This window comes from Leptosomus discolor, chromosome 14 (assembly GCF_034619465.1).
Source record: "Leptosomus discolor isolate bLepDis1 chromosome 14, bLepDis1.hap2, whole genome shotgun sequence".
NCBI lineage: Eukaryota > Metazoa > Chordata > Aves > Leptosomiformes > Leptosomidae > Leptosomus > Leptosomus discolor.
This window is the reverse complement of record NC_141404.1, coordinates 16,863,208-16,885,730: the sequence shown is the minus strand read 5'-3', so window position 1 is coordinate 16,885,730 and position 22,523 is coordinate 16,863,208. Positions and strand designations below refer to the sequence as shown.

The 22,523-nt window shown below is 48.0% G+C and overlaps 1 protein-coding gene across 1 annotated transcript in view; it reads right to left on the bottom strand.

The window, feature by feature from the left end:
• Window positions 1-505: 505 nt before the first annotated feature.
• The window catches only part of LOC104343520 (syntaxin-binding protein 4), a 35,878-nt gene continuing 13,860 nt past the window's right edge, over window positions 506-22,523 (bottom strand). The window contains exons 6-22 of the mRNA XM_086473268.1: window positions 19,853-19,938; window positions 18,934-19,054; window positions 16,181-16,322; window positions 15,891-15,997; window positions 15,309-15,462; window positions 13,628-13,700; window positions 10,681-10,778; window positions 8,280-8,376; window positions 6,965-7,092; window positions 6,292-6,384; window positions 5,700-5,765; window positions 5,415-5,603; window positions 5,003-5,119; window positions 3,734-3,783; window positions 2,775-2,905; window positions 1,387-1,444; window positions 506-602 (exon numbers count right to left, since the gene is read on the bottom strand). Of these exons, the coding sequence (XP_086329394.1) occupies window positions 506-602; window positions 1,387-1,444; window positions 2,775-2,905; window positions 3,734-3,783; window positions 5,003-5,119; window positions 5,415-5,603; window positions 5,700-5,765; window positions 6,292-6,384; window positions 6,965-7,092; window positions 8,280-8,376; window positions 10,681-10,778; window positions 13,628-13,700; window positions 15,309-15,462; window positions 15,891-15,997; window positions 16,181-16,322; window positions 18,934-19,054; window positions 19,853-19,938 (1,807 nt within the window). The remainder of the gene's footprint in view (window positions 603-1,386; window positions 1,445-2,774; window positions 2,906-3,733; window positions 3,784-5,002; window positions 5,120-5,414; window positions 5,604-5,699; window positions 5,766-6,291; window positions 6,385-6,964; window positions 7,093-8,279; window positions 8,377-10,680; window positions 10,779-13,627; window positions 13,701-15,308; window positions 15,463-15,890; window positions 15,998-16,180; window positions 16,323-18,933; window positions 19,055-19,852; window positions 19,939-22,523) is intronic.

Below are 22,523 nucleotides of genomic sequence, written 5' to 3'. Positions count from 1 at the left end.
AGCTGGGATAAGCTATACAAAAAGAATAAAAAGAGAAGTACCTATCCCAAGACAGCTAAGACGCTACAGATTAAGCTGCTTTGATTACAGTTACTAAATATACTTTGGTTTTTCAGATGAAATACCAAAAGGAATCTGTTGGAGACCCCTGAGTCCCTTGGGTACGTTCATGCTCCTTTTACTACCCAGAATACAAGCTCTAAAAGGCTGCCAGTGAAATCCAGGCCCTTGTAGCCTCTTGAAAATATTTTTCCTATAAAGCTGCAAAACCATGAGCAAATAGCCTTGTACGATAACTCAGAGGTAGACGCACAGGGGAGGTTGCTGAAAAAGTCTTGGGTAGTTCAGAAGAATTAGTCTCATGTTAGAAAGCTTGTTTCTCAGTCTGGGTGGCCTGGAAGCTGAAGCACCCATGGTGTGTCCTTCCCGTCTGCCAGCACAGCAGCAGCTGTGTTACGGACAGGCGCAGTTAGAGCACGAGCAAGCCATGGGTGGTTTGTGTAGGCTACTTAGGCAGTTCGTTGGTTGGACTTGGGGGCTGCGGTTGATCACTCTTGGTCTGGCTTGCAGGAGGGGGCCACGTGGTCTTCTGATGAAGATGGCTGAAAATGAGAAACATGTTTGATGTAGTTTGGGAGAAGGGTGCAGAGGGTAACATGAAGACAACTCTGGTTATTTAGGAAAGAAAAGAGGAGGCCACGGATCTTGCGTGGCTAGTGGATTGTACTGGGCATCTGTTTTGCCTGAAAATGCTTTTTATAACCTTGAAAACACCTATGTTTGCAAATGTCTACGTTGTTCCTAACTAAAAAACTGTGCTGGCAGGTTTTCAGGTTGAGTTAAGGTGATCAGGTAAGGCAGTGGTAGTAGACACTTAGGTCTCAAAGTGCCCTGTCAGCAGATATCTTTAGGACATGGCTCTGTTAAATATATTTAAGGGGTTTTAGGGAAATTCTTAAGATACTGAAGGTCCAAACAAAGCCATGTTGTCCTGCTGTCCTTGGCTGGGACTTCACAGCACCTTGATACCACCACATAAACGATGATGCTTTTTCCCTTACTCAGAACCCACAGTGGTCTATAAAAATGCCGGCTAGATAAGCCATAGAACTGTACATTCCCATCTGGTCTGAAGGAAAAAGAACATTTTAGAAAACAAAAGAGAGATCCAGGAATTCACATCATACTTCACTGTGCAGGGCGGGACGTCTCTTGCTGTCTAGGAAGGGATGTATTTCTCTGACATGGCCATCTGGAGGCCTCTACTAGATTATCTGGTTAAAAGTTGTCAAGCAGAAGTTTTGATTTAAAAAGCCAACAAAGCAAACAGGAATTTTTAGTGTGTGTACTGTCAAAATTACAGACCATGGCAGTTTTGACACCTACTCCTTGTAATTTGGGATTCCTTCAGCAGGCAGGCACTGGTCCCTGTCACATGGCAAAGCTGCAAATGTAAGCACACAGCCAGTATAAGTGGAGGGTTAGAGAACATGCCCAATGCAAGTAGCACTGCTACATTATGATAATGCACATTGAAATGATGCAGGAACTCCGAAAATGCTGACACGCTCATGTATCAGAGGTGCTCCTTCAAGGCTACAATTATTTTCCTTGTGTCTTGTGCTTTGAGACAAAGACAATGCTGGGCCATGGCCATGTTTAGTTGGTGAATAGCATCAAAGAGTAAAGACTGGGAACCTCTCTGGGGCTGTGCACTCACCTGATTTTGACACGGAGGAGATGACAAACTCCTTTTGCATGGAAGGAGACAAGCAGGGTCAAATAACTGCTGCCAAGAAATGTTTATGGCTCACAGACTAAGCTCAGAGTCCCAGACTGGGAAAGTTAATTCAGACTCCCATGGAGCCAGGTGCCTTTTCTCTGTTTTTTTCCCATCCACGGACACGCGAGGGGAAGGGAGTCTGGGCTGATTTGCACACTGAGAAAACAGGGAGATTCCCCTCTGCTCAGCATTGCTGTAGACATACTTGGATGGCGTAACGAAGGTTTGGATCCCTGATTCAAAGCTACTGGGAGACTGGCCGGGATCCAGCAAAGGGAGCCCTGGGGCCCATAACCTGTCAGGAGAGGCTGGGCAGGGCTGAGGGAGCTGGGCTTGTTTAGCCTGGCAAAGAGGAGGCTATGAGGCAATCTCGCAGCACCCACTCCTGCTTCAAGGGAGGTTAGAAAGATGTTGGAGCCAAGCTTTTCTCAGCAGTGGCAGACAACATAGCTGGGGGCAGTGGCCACATACTGCACCTGGGGGAGTTCAGACTAGATGCTGGGAAAATCCTTTTCACAGAGCGTAATATAGCGCAGGAACACGTTATCCAGCAAGGCTTTGGGTCTCCATCTTTGGACGCTGAAAGCACAGCGGGCTGAACCCACTGCAGACCCGATCTAGTGTGACAGCCCTACCTGGAGCAGAAGATTTGACTCCAGAAGTCCCTTTCAGCCAGCACTTCTATGATTCTGTGAAACCATCCTCCTGCCTGTTAGGTTTTTTTCCCTGGATAAATGCCTTTCCTCTGGCCCTGGGCACAAGGCACACCCTTCAACTCCTTACACTGCGAGTCTGCATTTCGGATTCAAAGTCTCACAGATACACGGAGGGCAATTACATCTTGGTTAGCATGAGAGAGTCAGGTACATGTATGGGAGGCTTAACTGGTATGGCAAAAAAATATGGAAGGTGGTGGAAACTGTAAATGACACTAACAGACATCCCTGCGACTGGTTTGGGTTCAGGTTTCTCCAGTTAATTTCATGCTTACCGTCCTTGTGGGAGAGGATTGTCGCTAACAGTTCTTTAGCTTCTGATAGCAAAAGGTCAACAAGATCTGAAGATGGAAGAGATGTATCTGAGACTGCGTCTGTTTTATCCTCTTCTGTTTCACTGTTGACTCTTATAAATATGGAAAGTGCCATCAATACTTCTATCACAGAATGATCATTGAAAATCCTGGCCAGCCTCTCGTGAAGGATATTCTATGTAAATTCTGTGTATTCAGGGGGGAATTGCATCTCGATCATACTTGTATTGTTGTGTTACCGTCAGATATCAATGCATTGTTTTTAGAATTTCTCAAAAACATTTTTCATTATATTAGAAGTAACCATTTTCAAAACTTAAAAATTGTTTTCAGTCATTCTTAAAAACCGACTTTTGTAAAGGGGCTGGTCATTATCAATGGTACAGTGACCTTTCAATGATTTAATCAGTTAAAAACACACATAAAGTTGTGATATATTTTTTTACAAGAGAAAAGTTCAGGTTGAAGGGGAGTCCAGAAGCCTGAACTCTATTTCTGCAACCATTCATGCAGTTGAGAGTCATGCTAGCTCTTTGCTTATCCTCTATCCATTTCTGTAACTGCTAATAAAAAAGGACATGGTCCTAAAGCCAGAAACTGACATCTGTTGGGAAAAGCAGGTGGGTCAAAATTCTGCTTCTTTGAAACAACTTGTTTAGGGTCTCTGCTGACAAGGGCAACTTAACCAAAGGAGTGTTTCACCTACTCACTCCCCAAAAAACTTGAATGGAGGCCAACTCCCCAAGTACCAATCCACCAACAGCCTCCTGAAAGATCATCTTTCCCCAGTGGTTTCACTTCCAAAGCAACAGTATGTTTAGTAATTCTGTGTAACTTATGTGTGAATCACCTTCCCCTGAGAAAGGTCATAAAAGGACATTTTGTGTCCCTGTTCAAGATTCCCAGAAGCCATCGCCTACCTTTTCTCATCTGGTAAATGACTGGGTGTGCTCAGGACCTTATGGACGTTCTGCCATACAACAACAAAAAGAAGAAAACAAAAAAGGTTTCAAACTTGTAGAAATGAATAATTCCTGAGAACAAACCCCATGGGTTTTTCCTGGTGAGCAGATTTAATATGACAGTAATCAGCTTCTGCTTATTCATTGCCCTTGAAGCGAATCTCTCAAGGCCTTTTGCAACTCAAGCAACATTCACAGCCTATGCAAATATACAGACACATGTAAATTATGCATTTTAATACCAACACTAAAATATATAAAATGCAACATAAAAATACTCTTCCAAAGCACAATTTTGCAGGCTACGTTTCAGCGAGCGTTCATCGTTGCTACTAGCAATCCCTGGTTTCTGGATTGTACCTGCACGCTTAAGCTGTCATTACCATGCACGGTTAGTGAGTTCTCAAACACTGAGGGATGTATAAAAAAGGAAGGTATTTTGCATCAGTGGTCAAAAACCTGTGATGTTTGACCCTGGGGCCAAGTCAAATCCACTTCCAAAGTCCAGCCCCAGACCGCACAGGCACCAGCACGTAGTGCTGCAGGTCTAGAGGCATTTTAATTCTTCCTTCTCTGAAGCAGAGGACACAGCAGCTACGCTTCCTTCTGCTCCACTGTTTCCTATTGATTTCAAGAGCTCTTGGGACAGGCTACTACTAATTGTAGCAGATATACTGAATACTAGTGCTTCCCGGGCTGGCCAGTTTACTAATGACACAAACACAATGTATTCCCAATACAGGTAGTGAGTGGAAGAACAGTCAATTAAAAGACTAAAGAAATTATGTGTGAGATTTTGCAGGAAATCTGGGGGAAAAAAGCACTGGAAGAGCAAAGCCACTCTTCCAGTTCCCGTTTGTTGTGTAGAGAAGCAACCGTTGGTTATACAAAGGGAAGGTTAAAACACGTGAGTTCGACCACCATGTCCAACAAGGTTCCTGGAGCAGCCTCAGCCCGAGCATCGCGGGGGGACTGGTGAGCTGGGGACAGCAGAGCCACCAGGCAAAACCTGCACCCTGGTGTTTACATAGCTCTTGGGTAGATGAGCGTATCTGAGTTCATTCCTGGTTTCTCCTAACCAACAGACAGGGCCTTTTTAGGATGAGAAGGAATTAAAAAACCCCTCTCTTGCTTATGGGGCAGGAAGTTGTTTGGACTTGCAAAACCACCCTTAAGGTAAGAGGCCACAGTGATGCCACCGGCACCGGGGGCGGTTCAGCACTTGACCTGCACAAACAGGAGCAGTTTCCTATTGCAGATCTCCAGGCGCTTCCGTGAGACTTCTGATTTTCGTAACTGGCCATCAGCCAGGGACAGCTGCCTTTTCAGTTCCAGGATGTCCTCCTGAGATGAGACCAGAGGAAGAAGAGAAAGGTGATGATGATGCTCCAGCCTTGGTTTTTGGAAACATCAATTTATGACATTTGCTACAAGCAGAAAACCACAGTCCTTTTGGGATGGACAGTGGAAATTATACAGACTATGACATGGACCCAGAGACCGTGGTGGCCTAGTGGTCATGCACAAGAAATGATGTATGTGCTACATTCATTTTCTCCTTTAAATAGAAGGGGAGGAATCCCCAGAAAAAGGGTCAGGAGGGTTGTGGGGCTTTTTCCCAGGCTGAAGGTTGCATTACCTCTATTTCAGAGACATGTTTTGCTTTCTTCCCCACCAGCTGCATCTTCAGTTCTGCAATTTCAGCTTCCAGCAAGTGGATCACTTCCTCGTAGTCCTGCTCCGCACTGTGAGCCTGTCTCTGCACGACCTCTGCCATCTGCAGCTTGCTGTGCAGCGTCCGGTTCTCAGAGAGGAACCCAAGTGCTTTCTGGAAGCAGCAAGAAATTCTGGCGAATGCACCACATCCCCCTCAGCCGCCAAACACCAAAACCAGCCCAAGGCCCCTAGAAATCTCTTCACTAACCTGGTTCAGTCTCTGAAGCTCATCTTCCATTGACTTCTTGCTGTTCTCCACCTCTTTCAAGAGAGACTATGGAAAATATTTTCACTGGATTAGAAGCAACAATAGGACATTCTCTAGAAGACGCCCTGGTCTCATAGCCCCTACCCACCAGAATATTTTACAGAAGCAGTTGTGTGTACTCTCCCCCACAGTGCTCTTTGGGCTGCGAACTGCAGCAATCCACGTGGACTCCACCATAGTGCTAACAGCCGTGCTGGCAATCAGCAGCTAGGTCGGGGTGGGAGGACAGGCGGTGCTTCTGTTATTCATGAGCTTGAATTATTTGAGATGCGTTTTTGTATTTTTAAATATATTTACTCACTGCTAAAAAGTGACTGCATATGTACAAATAGCTTTTCGTTTGAGGTTGAGTGCAAGAAAGAGGCAATTAAGGAGAGCTAAGGGTGAGAGTTTCCTTGTGACAAGGAACACGCGGAACGCAAACTGGTGACTTCTTAAGAGGGACAGGCTACACCATTACCCTTGCATACAACTACAGTGAGCTACAGCAGAAGCCACCAGCCAAGAAATCTCCTCAGAGGAGATGCTCCACCTTTAGCCTTCGGACTTCTTGCCGCAGATCCATCATTTCCAGTTGCAGCTGCTCCAGCTCCTCGTTGCCATTACAGCCGAGGGAGTCGAAGGTCTGCAAGGCAGAGGGACAGCCAGCGTCAGGCAGCGCTTATGCCTTACCAAAAACATGGGGCTGGATGGCAGGCATGCTGTAGTCCATACCCAGAATAACGATGAATCAAAATCACTTTGAAAAGAAGTCAGCATGTTTATGCAACAGATCAAAAGGCAAATTAAATAATTCAACTGCATGGTTTTTTTCACCCCACAGGATTTTACTCTCTGATCCCTGACATAGCTGGAATAGCTGCATTACAGTGGATTTTGTTCATTTTGTTCATACAGTTCATTTTGTGAACCAGGTGAAATTAGTTGGAATCAATTAATTATGCCTAATTTTCCCCCTCCATCACAGCCAGGCTGCTTCCTTCATATCATGCCATAGATATCGTTATTTCCTCATTAAAAATGAGAAGTTTAAGGTCTTTCATGGAATTTCCTATAATCAAAACTATTAATGCATAGTTCTGCCTTCTCTTTATAATTCTAGAACAAATGGGAGATGGTAATTTAGCTCTTCTCATCTCAGAATTTCATGGATTTCACGTAGAAGCTTCATGGATTCGATGTAGAAGAGCATTGGACTGACTGACCGGAGAGTGAAAAGCTGACGTATCCAGCAAACTGGCCACTTCATGCTGCGTGAAGAGCATGGAGTTGGAATCCAGACCAGCCTCATCCAGCTCCTCCTGCATCAGATCCCTGAGTGCTTGGAGAAGATCTGCAAGAAAAAAAAGTAATCAGTTTTTAACAGGCTGAAAGAGGAAAGCGCTGAGTGAGGAGAAAATGCCACTGATTTTGGGGACACCTACTGACTGCCAAGCAGAGCAGGTTTGGAGATGCTAAGCAGTCATCTCTGACATTCCTCAGTTCTTTGGCAATCCCATCAAGCTTAAATAATTTGTTGACAGTCCTTAACAGACTCTTGTTTCTTACCCAGTTGAAAAAAAGCTTAACTTTTGAAAAACCCAAAACCCCCCAGATATTTTCACAGCAGAGTTTTCACAACTGTGGTTCTCAGAGTTTTAAAATTTAAAGCCAAACCCACATTTCTCTGACAAAAGGCACCCGCCTGCCTGCTGGCATTTCTGATGTTGCTGGTTTAAACAAAAAACCAACTCAATAACTTCAGCACTTAGAAAAGGCGTTAAATTGACAAGTCTGAAAATCCGGATTTGTTTTGCATTTGAATATGGAGGAGAGCACAGTGTGAGGGGCTGTGTGGGACAGACAGGAGCTGGCGTAGCGTAGGGGAGGTGGCACCAGTGTCCCAACCCCTCCAGTCCTCAGCCTGGAGCTGCAGCCTTGGAACTGGAGCCTTTAGCGCAAGAGCAGCGTCTTCGCTGCAAGCACATTTGCCGAATACCCCTGATCATCGTTCCTTCTGTTGACACAAGTTATGTCGCTCATAGACAGAGGCACATGGTCCTGTATCCCATCGCTCGCTCCGCACAAAAGCATCCATCCAGGAGGCGTTGTGCTTTGCAAGCCTGTTCTGTCTGGTGGGGACATTGGTGCTGGTGGGGACGTTGCTGCTGGTGGCTTTGAATTTTTGCAAAAAAACTTCTGGGGAGCAGGCCCTGCAGGCCAGATATGCTCTGGCAGGTCACACAAAGCAGTGCAGGCTTTTATTTTCTGCATATCCTCTGGCCAGCTCTTGCTTGGCAAGCAGGGGTTAAGGGAAGTGAGCCCTCGCACCAAATCTCTTGTATTTTCATTTTACATATGCTTCTACCAAACACCTTCTTCTGTATTTGTGACTTTTCTTAGCTCTTTTGAGGCTACATCAATACCCAGTCAGGTATCTTACCTGCCACCTTGCAGCAGATGCCCCTCTCCTTTCTCAGCCTCCAGCAAAGCCACACAAAATATGGAAAAAGTCCGTCACATGCAGCGCTGCCTACTCACCTCCATAGGCCACCGTCCCCTGCGAGTCTGTGGTCAAGCTTTGCCGTAACTGCCTCTTCTTCTCCTCGGTCACATCCAGACCAAGATACTGCAGAACCTTGAGCAGAAACAATGAGCCTTTAAAAAGAAAAATACTGGAAAAGGAACTCTTTGGAAATGGGTAGTGGGAACACACTTGGTGCTGGGTTTTCTGGAAGTGACTCTGCAGGCAGCATCTCCCAAAGGACCAGGCCTGGGCTGGATTTGCAGTCTCGCCTTTCCTACATGTGTGCAGAACTGTCTGTTGCTGAAGACAGGGACACATTCACATCGCTCTAAGAACGTTTTATGCAGTCTGCAAACAGATTTGCAGCTATGACAAACTGTCAGGAGCTTTATGAAAAGCCAGTGGAGCTGTAGCAAGGCCCAGCTGCCAAGAGCTCAGCCTCTCCTCTTACTGCCCAGGAATTGAGTTTGAAACTGAGAAGACAGAAGCTATTCACAGAGTATTTCCTGTGGCAGCAGGAGACAATTTTGCTTCTCCGCTGCAACTTTTGCTCTCTCATTTCGCCTGATGCCCTGTCTTCTACTGATATTTATCAATCCAACCCCAGGGCACCACACAGAAGCAGACAAACCTGTGCAAACCCCACTTTGCTGCTGGTGGCAACAAGTAAAAGCTTTTAAAAGACAAAGTCAAGCTCAGCAGAGTCTGGGAAAGAGCCCAAGTTAAGCACTCCCCTGTCCCAGGCTGCACCCCTGGCTCCTTCTCGTGCACGTACAGCACCTCCTGCATGGTCCCCTGGAAAGGGGCTGGAGACGAGTCCTTGCTCACATTTCTGTCACCAGAAAGCCCACAGGACCCGTCTGCTCTCACATGCTGCCTATAAGGCCCATTTGAGTCCCACCTACCACTCCTCTGCCCGCCACCCCTGCACAAGGCAGTGCAGTTGGCTCCTGGGTTTTGGGATGCCCTGGTCCTCAGTCTGCAGGTGTTGGAATCTGGCGTGGGCCACCCCAAAACCATCTCGGACGTGTGCCGGTTGGTGTGCATCTCCTGACCCTGGTGCTGCTGCAGCTGCCTGCTTGGAACACTGGCTTTTAAAACCGAAAGCCGAGCGACCCCACTCCTCCTGCCAATGAAGAGCTGCTTTTATGCCCGTGACGAGCAGAGGTTGCGGTGAAAATGCAATCCTAAATCCCGCTTTAGGAGAATTACGCAGGCTTAGAAGAAAAGTTCCCGCTTGCCTGCTGCCCTCCCGGGCGGCGAGAGCAGCAGAAGGGCGAGCGCTGCGTTTGCCGTCGGGTGGCAGCAGATGCTCGTTACTGCGGGTCCTCCTTGGAAACCCCCGGCCCTGCAGAAGGGGCTGCGTTCCCACGCTTCCCCCGTCAAATGCCAGCAGTACTCAGGGGGGTACATGCACCCCAAAACCAGGCTGGGGACATGGCCCTCCAGGGACACTCTGCCCTTCACTGAGATCTCGGTGAGCAAACGGGCAGCACACCCTGTGCTTTGATGGTGCCCGTGGAATATATTTTTCATAAAGTGATGAAAGGAACAGCGGTTCTGGCTGGATCCCTGGTGAGACATCTTGTATTTCAGCCTTCCCTCGCCCACACCAGGCTGCCCGAGGTCACCCCAGCAGCGACAGCAGCAGCACCGGAAAGTTTGGAGGGCAGGTGCCTGCACCTACAGCCCCAAGTCAAATGCATTACATCTAAGGGAGGTGTAACTGCCAGGAAGAGACTTGTGGAGCTCCCTAGAGTATTGAGAAATAGTCAGGATGAGCCAAGGTGTGTTTAAATGCCCTTTTGGACACCATCAGGGTGTTTCGCTGTGCCCTCTTCTCCCTTTTTACCTTTAGAGGCTGGACCCAACTCCCAGCAAACTCGACTGAAGAGCCGAGATCCTTTTTTTTTCTTTTACAGACCCTTGGTGATAAATACAGCTTGCCACATCGCAGGGGCTATGGCTATTCCCAGCACAGCCCAGCTGATATGCTACAGAGGTGACGGGGAATCGGGCCGGAGCAGGCTGTTGGACAAAGGGTGGTGCACGTGTAAATTAGAGCATTGATCAAGTGCTGTAGCTTTATTCTGTGCAAACAGGCAGGCAGGTTCTCTTCGACTGTATCTATTCAGGTTTGCATAGTGACATAGTGACCCCCATGCTAGCACCTGGCCTGGTCCTCATGTGCCTGAGTGTGACGTTGCTGCAGGAGTCAAAGCTGAAAGGTCTCCATCAGTTCTTTCGCGGAAAGCAATACAAGGAGACCATTCACATAAGCTTATTGTGTTTGCCAGTGATGTGGCAGCTGGAAACAAGGACATATCATGCCAGTGGACTATTTTCTGCATGATACACCTTGAGAGAGGATTGAAAAGAAACTTCGCTTTGGGGAGAGGAACCTGTTCCACTTACCAGTTCCAGTTTCTCATCTTTGAGCCGGATATGGGGATCCAGTGCTACTTTTGGTTTGGCGCCTGAGGCTGCTTTATGATTAGGTGCCGAAGTGGGTGCTGAAGAATCAAAAATAAATGTTAATGGAGAACTTGGGTAGATGAAAGAGATGCCTGCAAAGCAAAATCCAGAACTTTTGTTGCATGGAATATAATGTGTGTGTGCAGCAGGCCAAAAATCAAAGACCAGGATTTACTAGATCTGATCCTGGAAGGCTGAACCAGGCCACTGTTGAAAAGATTGGATACTGGGGCAAACCTTTACTGAAACTGGGCTTCTGCATCATTTAAGATGAGATATTTCATCCAGAGACCCAGAATTGCAAAAATAGCACATTGGAAATTTTTGATCAGAAATTTTTGTCGAGTCTTGGGATCTGCAGTTATGGTGATCTGTGGAGAAAAAAAAAAAATCAAATCTGCCTGGCTTTTGTTTTCTCTGATCGATAAAGCAAAACTGAAACCCAGCTTTTTATAAAATGCAGCCTTGGCTGTCACAGCATCCACAGGAAAAGGCAATGACGGATTAGAAGTGATGTGGAAAAACACCAGTGCAAGACTTTTTCCTCCTCCAAGACTGCAAGAAAGCCTTGAATCCTTTTCTTTCAGTTGGGCAGGTAGGTTTTTTTGAGTAGAAGGAGCCACATGCGTTGCGAGGCAGACACAGAGGGAGAAAGAGGCAGGAACGGTGGCTGCTTTGCTGGTGAAAAGATACCATGAGATCAGAAGAGGCAGCTGCTGGCAGCTGGCTCATCATTCCTTCCCGGCCCTGCCTTCACAGCTGAAATGGTACAGACTGCAAGCTCTGCTGCCATGCCCTGCCACTTGTGCTCCTCCATCCCTGGAGGGAACCCCACTTTTCCCATTATGATTAATGCTTGTCCGTAAAAAAACGTGCCATTCCCTGGGAAAAGGACTGCAGAAGGTGTTACCTGCTCGGGAGCTCCCCTGCCAGACTCCAAAAAGGTGCAGGACTGCTGTGCCTGCAGCCTTGCTGCTTGCCTGCCTGCCCAGCCTCCTGCCCCTGCTCACCCTCAAGCTGTCAGGCCAGGTCAGTGACAAAATTCCTTCTCGTGCCAGTGGCACAGGATTTGCCCAGGGAGCAGCGGCTTTTGCCTGCCTGGGGTCTGATTAACATCACGGGAAGCCCCGTCTTGCTGAGTAACACCACTTCTGAACCTCTTGAGCACTTATCACCGCACCCTCCTAGACTGCTGGGGCAGAGACCAGGTGCAAGGAGAAGGCAGCGAGGAGCAGCAGTGGTGCTGCACAACTGTAATCCTCCTCACGCGGGTGTTCATCTGCTCTGCTAATGCCAGCAGCTGGGAAGCAGCAAGAGGTAATAAATGGGGTTGCTGGATAGGCCACCAACACTTTACTCTTCAAGTTCAAGGGCAGAGCTGTTACCCTTTGATGCATGGCTAATGAGGATTAGCTCCATGTGGCTTTGCTGTCAGCTCTGGACAGGGAGATACCCAGGGCACCCATCAGGCACCCAGAGAGAGGCAGTCACTGTCCCAGGCTCCAAGCCTGGCTGCTGCTCTTTCAGAGCCAGTTGTCTGTTTTCATGGATGACAACACTGACACAAAGCCTCCTCGGCATTTCACATTAAAAAAACTGTGTAATGAAATCCCTTAGCTAAGTCAGGAAGTGATTAGGTCATTGCTATTTGCTGGATTGCCTACATGACCCAGGGCTTTGCTCCCTGGCCCCAGGAGCTCTGACTGTCAGGGTGGCCACCCAAGAGCCTACCTGAAATCCAGGCTGCAGGATGCTCGGGGCAGGGAGGACAGACCAAGGGCAGTCCCTGTCCCAGGGTCTCTGCAGTGCAGAGCATGGAGGGCAAAGGCTGAAGCCTGCCAAGCTTGCCCAAGGTGAGACAGGCATCCCTGGGAGCCGAGTGCTAACGCACACCCAGCCCAGCACTGCCTGCTCCCTGTCTCTCCTGTTAATCCCAGGTATAGACTAAAACCAATCATTTACCTTGCAATGCTCGCTTTTAGCCTTCTAGATGGAAATTACCACCCGACACAGGGATTCACAAGCGGGGCCAGTGCCTTAGCAGCACATGGGGAAGGAAGGGCCGTCAGACTTGCGGCCACAAGAGTGATGGTTAGTGCTTGCTAGGGACTTGCTAGGGAAAGCTCGCCTTTTCCTCAGGGCAGGAGTAACCTTCATATCAGAGAGACAGGGGCTATCTTGCAGGAGGACATCTCCCTGGACACTGGATCATGGGGGTTATTGAGGTTTCCTGTTGCTGCCATCCTGCCGGGTGAACTGAGTAGGTCTCTCCCACAAAAGGTAAGAGCTCAGTAGAGGACTCGGAGGATGGAGAGAAATGACAGCATGGAAAAGTAAGCAAAAATGGAAGCTTGGATGTAGGGAGAATTCTGACTTAATCGCATCTATAAGCAGTTTCCCAGTCTGACCAACTGAGGGCATCCTTAATGCCTGTATGATGCCCAGGGTTGCTGTGAACATTATAACTATCATTACTTGACTTTTTTAATACTGTGTCTCCGAGGATCACCCATTCCCATCAGAAGGGAATGTCGCCTGTAATGAGACGTCCTGCATGCGAGTCAGACATAAACTTTGCACATGGGCAAAGGCACTGCTGCAAATGAACCGCAGGCTGAGAATGGAAGAAGTTGTCTCCTATGAACACCTCTCAATGCCTTAGTAAAGAGTGTTGCTTCTATGGACAAACATACCTCCTTACTACCCACTGAGTAAGCCAAGCTGCTACGTTCCCTCTCTCCTGGTGCGACGAGTCTCTTTATCACCCCATTAGATTCCACTACAGCAGTATAAACACTGATAAAAATTAATTTCATCATCCTCAGCACCGAGGAGCCAAGGCTGCATTTGTCACCACACAAAGAAAGCAATTTAGCAGGACTCTTACCTGAGATAGTAAGCTCTGGTGGGCAAATGTCCGGTGACAAAGAAGGCACAGGAAAGTGATTTTCACGTCTATTCTAGAAAAACAAGACAAAACGGCACAGGCAGTCACTGAGCAGAATCTGTTGGTGTAAATAAAGAGGCAGAAAATAGAGGTGTTCAAGAGACAGCAAAACCCATTTGGCCCATAAAGAGCAAAGGCACCACACACACCATTGTGCAGATGGGCCAAAAGAGACTCCAGGGGTTTCTCTGGGAGCACTTGGCACAGGCACGTTCACAGGCAGCTCAAAATCTCTGGTCACACACAGAAAAATGAGTTTGTCATTACTGTAACTATGATGGAGAGCTGAGGACAAATTTGACCTTGTATGGTTTCTCCATAGAGGTTCTCCCTAAAGGCCTGCATCCAACCCACCAGTGGGGTCCTGGGTCCGACCGCAGACAGCTGTGTTATTTACCCAAAACACACAGTTATCCCGGTGAACATGACAGGCAGCTGAGACCAGTGCGCACCCTTTCTTGAGTGCCAGGTCATGGCAGAGGGAGAAACAGAGTCACAGGCTAGGTATGCTGAGCACCACCGAGACCGTGCTTCCACAGCTGGGAACTTAGACACGAAGAGGGGTGCAGGACTGGTGCTGAGGACATACAGACGGGTAGCACGGGTGCCTGAGCACACTTTCCCTAGTGTGGAAGCCCAAACCTCATTAAAAGTTCCATCTTTTAGCAACAAAGTGAGGAAAGGAGCAACTTAGTTCCAGCTGGCAGTTAATTTCATGTAGGCGCACCACATTACAGAAACACACCTTCTGCTGGATGGTGAAGGTTCTAACTATACCACTCAGCTATACATGTATGGGCTAAGGCTGACTTCCATAAACATGTCTCCAGCCTGGTACACCCAAAAGCAACGTATATATGACATTCTTGCAAGTCCATGTCTCCACAGGGTCTGGAAAGGAAGATGTTTTGTGAATGATGCTTGTATGAAAGGAGCGTCCAGCCGGCCTTTTCTGAAGGAAGTTTCTGTGGAAAAGGGCAGAAGATACACCCGGCATTGCACCAGGCCAGGAGAAGAGTGACAAATGCACAGAATCCAGCCGCAGACCTAAATTATCCTGAGGGTTGTGTGGTTAAACCCTGTCTTACCACACACAGCTCGAGCGCTCGTCTCTGCAAACACAACATGGAGCTAGCTGAAGAATGAGCCTGGCTTATCATTAGACTAGTGCAGAACAGAAATGGGCTGCTTAGGAATGCTGTGGAATCATCCTCATCAGAAGTCTTTAAGAATAAAGCCTTTGGGTAAGAGACCAGATCAAACAGACTCCTGAGATCCCTTCCAGCTCTATGACTGGGGTTGGATGAGTGGCAGGTTGCTATCCACAGAAAGGTTTTTGTTTTTTTAAAACCCAAGACTTCTGAAACAACTCTGAATGCAGACCATAGAGATGAAATTCCTCTCCCTACCTCCACAGATCCTTTGCCATCTCAAAACCAAGACAGAAGAAACAGTATTTCAGATTTAAAATACCTGGCTGTAAAACAGGGCTACATACATCAGCATTACAGGCTTTCCACCGTTCAGAAGGACTGCCGAGGAGTCCCTAAGGAAGAGTTTTCAGATCAAAGAATGATCACAGGACCGATGTCTGTGGTCTTAGATATGAACTTCAACCTACCTCTGGGGACCTCACATGGACCTTCAGTCTGCAGGAGCTCAGACCATTTCCCACAGCCTTTGGAGGTGGCGATGGGATGTTGTTATGAACTGACAGTCCAGGATGTAACCGTCCCCTTCCAGGAATAAAGGCCACTTCTGTGTTTCCCTCGTGTCTTAAACAACAAACACAGAACATTTTATTAACAAACAAACAAACAAAGCACAAATTTGCAGAACTTCCGTGCTTGTGGTTCCTTCCCCAGGGTAATCTCACTTAAGCCCATGTAGCCTGCGCCAGTGTAGCTGGACCTCCACCAGCTGTGTTGCTTGTTTGAAATTCAGTTCTGTTGCAGAACTCTGCTGGGCAGTGATAGGGGATATTCATGGGGACCAGAACATTGGAAAGGTCTGGATTACGCTTCAGGATGATCCATGCATTCAAGGTTTCCTTATATGACCACCTATCAGGACTATCTTGAAGCATCATTTAAGACTAATAAGCCTCATGCTTCTTGAAGCCAGACATCGGTATGACACAAAGGGTTTCTGCCTAAGAATCAACAGCACCGTGATGATAACAGGAAATATGTTATGCGCCTACCTGAGTTTGGCTTTTGCAATTATCTTTCTGGCCTCTTCGTGTGTGCTGCCCACCAAAGAATCTTTATTGATCGCAATTAGTTGGTCACCAGGTCGGAGCCGACCATCCTAAACAAAGAGGGAGAAAGTCACAGCGTTGGGAAGAAATGTCTCTCTGCCCAAAGCCTTCTCCTGCAACACAAACCCTTGTTAGTCCGTGCATCTGTTCTTGGAAAAGCTGCTTCAGAACAGCTACAGCCTCTAGGAGAGGTCCCCATTGCAAAGTCACTGAGGGACTCCACGCTGACTTACCTTGTAACAGTCACCATCTGGCAAAAGCTCTTGAACATAAATCATGGGGCCATCAGGCCTGTTAGATCCACCACTGATTGTCAGCCCTAAGCCGGAGGATTTTGCTATAGAAATGCTCTGGATTCCTGATTCAATGGAGCAGCTGCAAGGGAGAGATGTTAGCAGGTGACTCAAGGTGATCTGGTTTATTTTCCCATGTCGCTGAACAAACTCTGCCTGGTTTTCTTTCCGTGCATGATCCTTCTAACTTCTCCCAACCTTTTCTGCCTCTGCATCTTTTCTTCCACCCAGCCTTGGCAAAAAGGAGGGGAGGGCTCCCATTTCTTAGCAGACATTGTTTAGCATTGTGAAGATGACTGGCTTGCATAATTCCAAATGCTGGGGAATACTTGCATGCATTTAGAAAATAGAGAGAAACTAGAGGTTTAGCCAGAATATATTTGGCACTCTTGGTTTTTATAGCCAAAAGCACACAAATGATCGATGTGGCTATTTTTGAATCCAACTGAATCACCAGACAGCAATAGTTAACACATTGGTCAACTATCAAGCAGCCCTTAGCAAACATAAAAGTGAAGCTCAGGATACACAGCTGACCATGTCTGAACTGAGGTTTGGACTCAAAATCTTGCAAGATGTCCTAGGAAATGAGGCCCTTCAGCATCTTTATAGAAATACCCACCATACCGTGATTTACTTCTGTGCCAGCAGTCCACATGACTCGCCCAGTCAAGGAGGTACTGCAAACAGAGCAGTAATAAGGTGGGACCCTATCCTCAAAGGGCTGCCTGCTAGACAGGACCCAACAGGCCACCAAGACCAGGTCACCACAGGTTTAGCAATTGCAGTAAGTGTTTGTGGAAGTAGAGATTTCACTGACCACCCATAGGCAGGTGGGCAGCGTTGCAACAGGGAGGTTTTGGGGAAGGATTTGGTGAGATCAGCGAGGTCAGCAAGCCTTTTCCTCCTAATGGGCTGGGTGCAGCTGGCTTTTCTCCTTTTCACTTTATTTCCAGTGCAGCCACTCACCACACGGTCTGCAGTTTCTGGTCCTCCTTGTGTTATCTGATAACTTTTAAGACGCCACAACAGCTATGCATCCCATGCCTCACAGTGATACCCCTGCGTAAGCACCCCGTGCTCCCCAGCGATGCCATCCTCAGTGGTCAGACACCCCAGTGACAGAGCAGCGTGCTGCCAGCACCCCCCAGACTAGCACTGGGGTCCCAGGAGAGCCAGCTGGCTTTGCAGGGGAAAGGGGTTGCACTCATATGGGGTGCCTCTTGATCTTAAGAAAAAACATTACTTTGAAGAAATATTTTAGGAAATGATGTCATGGATTGTAGCATTTAAACCCTCCATTCAAATCAAAATATCAGACACTACCAGTGGTGAGACTGAACCGTATCGGAGTCCCATTGCTCAACGGGGTGGCAGGATCTCAGATGACACCACAGCGAGAGGCCACAGCCTGAGGACAACCTGCAGTGAGCAGAAGGGATGGTAGCCGCATGCATGAGAAGACCCATGGCCCAAATGACATCTCTGCAGCTGACCACCGATGCTCAGCTGCAATCAACGGTCTGTGATTTCAAACTGCTCCCAGAAGACCACTGAGGCCTGGCACCGGCATGGAGACAAGCAGAACATGGCACGGCATGGCAGCACCAAGCAAGGAGGCCACCAAATCAGGTCCCTCCTAGCCTATACGGCAGCCTGGAGCGGGTTAAAAGCAGAGCAAGGATGTCTAGTTTTTCCAAACCAGCTGCCAAGTAGATGAGCTGGCCTCTCCTCTGTAAGGGTCTCTCACTCCATGCAAGCAGCTTAAACCTCTGGTGCCAAATATTTGTCCTCTGCAAATCCCTAATAAAGAGCTGGTATTTAGCAAGAGGATTTACTGGTTCTGCAGTGACGGCTGATTCTCTTTGCCAGTGACTTGGCTTGTTTATGCTGGCAAAAGAAGGGAAGCTGCAAGCCCTGGGGACAAATGGTCCCAATTCCACGACTGTTAACACCCTTCAAGCTGCCCCTCTTGAGAAGGGCAGCCCCAAGCACCCTGGAGACAAGACTCCACAGAAAAACAAGCTCTGCCTGTCCAAGCCTCTGACCATGTGAAATATGAAAGGGACAGATGACCACATGAAAACACATGCTCCAGGAGATGCTCTGGAGACAAAAGGATGCGGTGTCTGTAAGCAACCGCTGTTGACACCAAAGCAGAGGGTGTCAGGAGTGTTTGCATTGAGAGGGCAGTGCCTGTGCTCTTGTTGCACGATGTCAACGTGCTGGAAGCAGGGCAATAGAAAACAAGCTCCTGAAACACTTTCTGAAAGCACCACTGGCCTTGCAGAAACACTCTGCTCATGACATGGTTTGTAAGGGTGATGTGCAGGGTCCTCTCAGCTGGCTGTAAGCTGCAGCTCCTCCCGGGGTGTCAGAGGGGAGGAAGAGGAGCAGTTGCATGGTTAACCATATCGCAGACATATTGACTGCCTCAGCCTGGGAGTTTTTCAGCTCTTGGGCACAGGCTTCCCAAGAACAGTCAAGAGGCCACCATGACAAGGGCTTCTAAGAGCTGCTGTGGTCTCCTGGCCATTGTGGCGCTACAACAGTACAGAGGACATAAGGATGAACAAAGCACTGGAGTTATTTGCTGGATATACCCCTAAGACAGCGTTAGGCCTTCGGGGATATCTTTGTGACTACCCAAGGGACAGGCTTTGCGGGGCCAGCTCCGCGTGCCCCGTACGTACTGTGCGTGAGGGGGGTGCGCCGGGTTCCCGATGAAAGGGCCGTGGGAATTGGCGGGGCTTAGCAGCAGTGGGCTCTGAGAGCGTGAGGAGGAGCCCGAGGATGTACTTTCCAGGTATCGACCTGAACAGCAAAATCAGAGTCAGTCCAGGGAACACAGATACTCCAGCATCACCCTCCTCTCCCCTGCTCTACCACTGAGAGCTGACACTGTTTCCCTGGCATTTTGGGGAAAACCACATGGTAGTTAGAGACATCGGTATATTGATCATGGAGGGGAAACATTCAGCCTCCTCAGCACAATTCCAGCGTGGGACTGTCACCCCTCTGCCAGCCCTACATACCTCTGCCACAGGGGGAGGGATGGCTGCCTTCTGGTGGGATGCCAAGCCAGAGGGACAGCTTCTTTCACCAAGCACATGTGATCTGATGCGCTGGCACCTCACTTGGGTTAACCTTGTTGCATCTCATTAAACATTTCCCATTTGCAAATGAAAAATAACGATCGTTGAATGAACGATTGCTGAAATGCTTTGAAATTCATAGCAGAAAGCTGCACCTGCAGGGATGGGTACTGATGGGGTTGTCTGCCCAGCACATCAGTTAAGCAGAGTCTGGGGGTCTGGGAGGCGGTTACAAGCCCAACTCAACTCCCCTTTGTTCACCTCGAGGAGGCTCACTGGGCTGCCTTGCTTTATGCTCACCCTGTGCAGGCAGGACTGGCCATGCCTGCTGCTTTGCACCTGGGGATGCACTAGGTGCTTGCAATAAGGACGAGCAGGACTTCTCTTTCTTCAAACCTCCACCCAAACACCTACACAAATCCAATCAAAACTCCTTCAAAACACTGTGATAAAGAAAACTCTCTCAGCCGAGAGAGGGGCTTTAGGTTTCCCCCCGAAGGCATGCTGAGCTACTCACTGCCACCATGCAAGACTGGTGAGCTCCGTGCTGAGCCGGTATTGCTCTGGGAGCCAAACTTCTCCAGCAGCTCAGAGAACTCTCTCCTGGAAACAAAAACATGGTATGATCAGCTGCTGCTCAAAACTATTCCCCACCTGATTAAATGACAACGGTGTCTCTGATGGCGGTGCCTTACTAGCAACTCTATAGGGCGATGCCTTCTAGCAACAGGGAGTGGACAGAGCTTCATCATGCATAATGGTAACCCCCCTGATCTCAAGAGGTTGAGGTTAAGGTCAATAATCAGTTGCATGGCAGTGCAACTTTTCTGCAATGGGCTGGAGCTTCAGTGTGCTCCTTCCCTGCCCTGGAAAGTGTTTGAGGAGAACATGGGCAAGAGGAGGTGGGAAGGGATGTATGGGCATGCACTGGTGCCGGCGACTGTCCTTCCTGAGAGAGGGCAGATGAACACAGGCACCTTGCCTTGCCCCCTGCTCTGCACCTCTGCCTTACACCCTGCCTTGCACCCTGCTGTGTGGACCCTCCTGGGAATCAGCTGGAATAATTTCACTCCCAGCTCTGAGGCCCAGAAATTTGCTAACACACCAGACAAATTAAACAGATTGTGAGAGGGAGCTGTAACTATGCAAATATTAAAGAGAAATGCTTGGCCTATTTGTGACTGCTTCTAGAATAGTTAAATGTAGATTATTCTGCGTTTTTTCTCCTCTTTTCCTAGACAGAACACAGATCCTGCGAGCTCTTGCTGCAGTAAAGATGGGAGCTGGCTTCTGGAGCACGTGCAAAAGACACAGCCCACTCCCTGAATCCATCCATGGTGATGTCCTCCACGAACATTGCAGGCCAAACTCTTGGAGCGTAAGACCTTAACAAAGACCTACATGCATCAAGCGTGCTGGGGCACCTCAGGCTTCTGTACCCTTCCCAGCAGCTCATGGCTGAAGATGCTGAACCAGCAAGCACATGCTAAATTTACAGGTATCAAGATCAGAAGGGCTTGTCAGTGAATTCAGGAACAGGGAGGAACGGCAGCCCACAAACATTTAGCATGATTCCTCTGTCTTGAGGTAGAGCCCCCTGCTTCCTATATGACCTCTCTGCAAAGCAATCTCACCCGCAACTTCCCCTGGAAAGCTGGGGCGGTGCCCAAGTGCCTTCATTAATGCTCCCAGGTTGAGTTTGACCACCATATAACTACCCAAGCGTGTTGAGTCGTTGATGAGCTGTAACTACTGTACACAACACGTGAATTGCTTAGTGACTTTCCTTTTGCCAAGTGTAACATGTTGACTTTTTAAACCCCATTAAGAACCACCATTACCCATGTTTACCAGCTCCTGCATAATTTCTGTAATCCTTCTTCGAGCTGCCACGAGCCTCTGGCATCCTTTTGGATGAGGAGGCATGGAAAGGGGATGCCGTATTCAAGCATCAGCCTCCTGTGCCACCCCTGCTGCACTGGCTCTTCACTTCCAGCAGCACGCTGTCCCTCTGCGACTGTGTGGTCCTCTCCCTTCATAACCCAACGTTACCTGGTCCATTCAACCTTTTGGCAGAGCGAAGAGCCTCAAGGATGACTAATTTCTTACAGGTGTCATTAAATAAGCAGCCAGGCAATGGGGAGAGACCCTGAAATTATTGTTTCTGCGGCCACGGTAACAACATCAGATGTCCACTTTGAAGGCGTGAGGGAATCCCCATGGGAAGGTGCCTCCTTGATGCCATAGCCACAGGAAAAGCCTGGTTATGAGCAGCTAGCTCTCACGCTTGGCAGTCAGACAAGCTCAGGACATAAGCCTGTAGGAAACCAGCCACAGCAAAGTTCCCTCAATGAGGAGACTCCTCTTACACACAAGCAGACATTGTGTCATCTGCGTACTTTACCGGGACAGATGTTATATATTATTGGCTAGATTAGAGTCAACAATATTAAATGATGAATGAATCATCAGCTCCTTAGGTTTCTGCTGGAAATGCTCTCAGTAATTTACATATTCCCATCAACAACCAGCTCATTAACAAACTTCAAAGACCAGTGCCTGCCTTATCTAATATTGCCATCAAATGTATGCCTTATTCATTCCATTTAATGCTAATTTTAAATCCAAGTGTCGCACAATACTTAGTGGAATGCCTTGGTGAATCTCAATACTTTGCCTCAACACTTGTCTTTATCAGCTAAACCCATGACCTTAAAAAACGACAACTACTTTGTTCAGAAACCCCATCTTCCACAAAACTGTTGCAACAGGCAGTTTCTTAGCACTGGATACTGAAATATATGTAAAAGCCCTGAGAAAGTGGAAGGACAACTCAGATCCTATAGCAGTAGGACAGTGGCTTGCTATCCTGGGGTTCCCTGGGTTAAGCCTTGGATGGATCTTACCTCAGCAGAATTTTCCCAACTTTCCAGTAAAGCCTCTGTATTTCTATAGGTGATTCACACTCCCATTGCCCTGGTAACTCATGCAGGGACAGCCTTAGCCCTCCCTGACCTATTGCCAGGGCAGGTCTAACACGCTGGAAGCTAAAGTATTACTTCCAGTGGTTACTGAAGCCATCAGCAGCTGGGTTTTTTGTTTTGGGCTGGACATTTCTGTGGTCATCTATTGTTGCATTTTCCTCAGATACTAATCCACTGGAGCACAGAATGGGTTATGAACTTAAA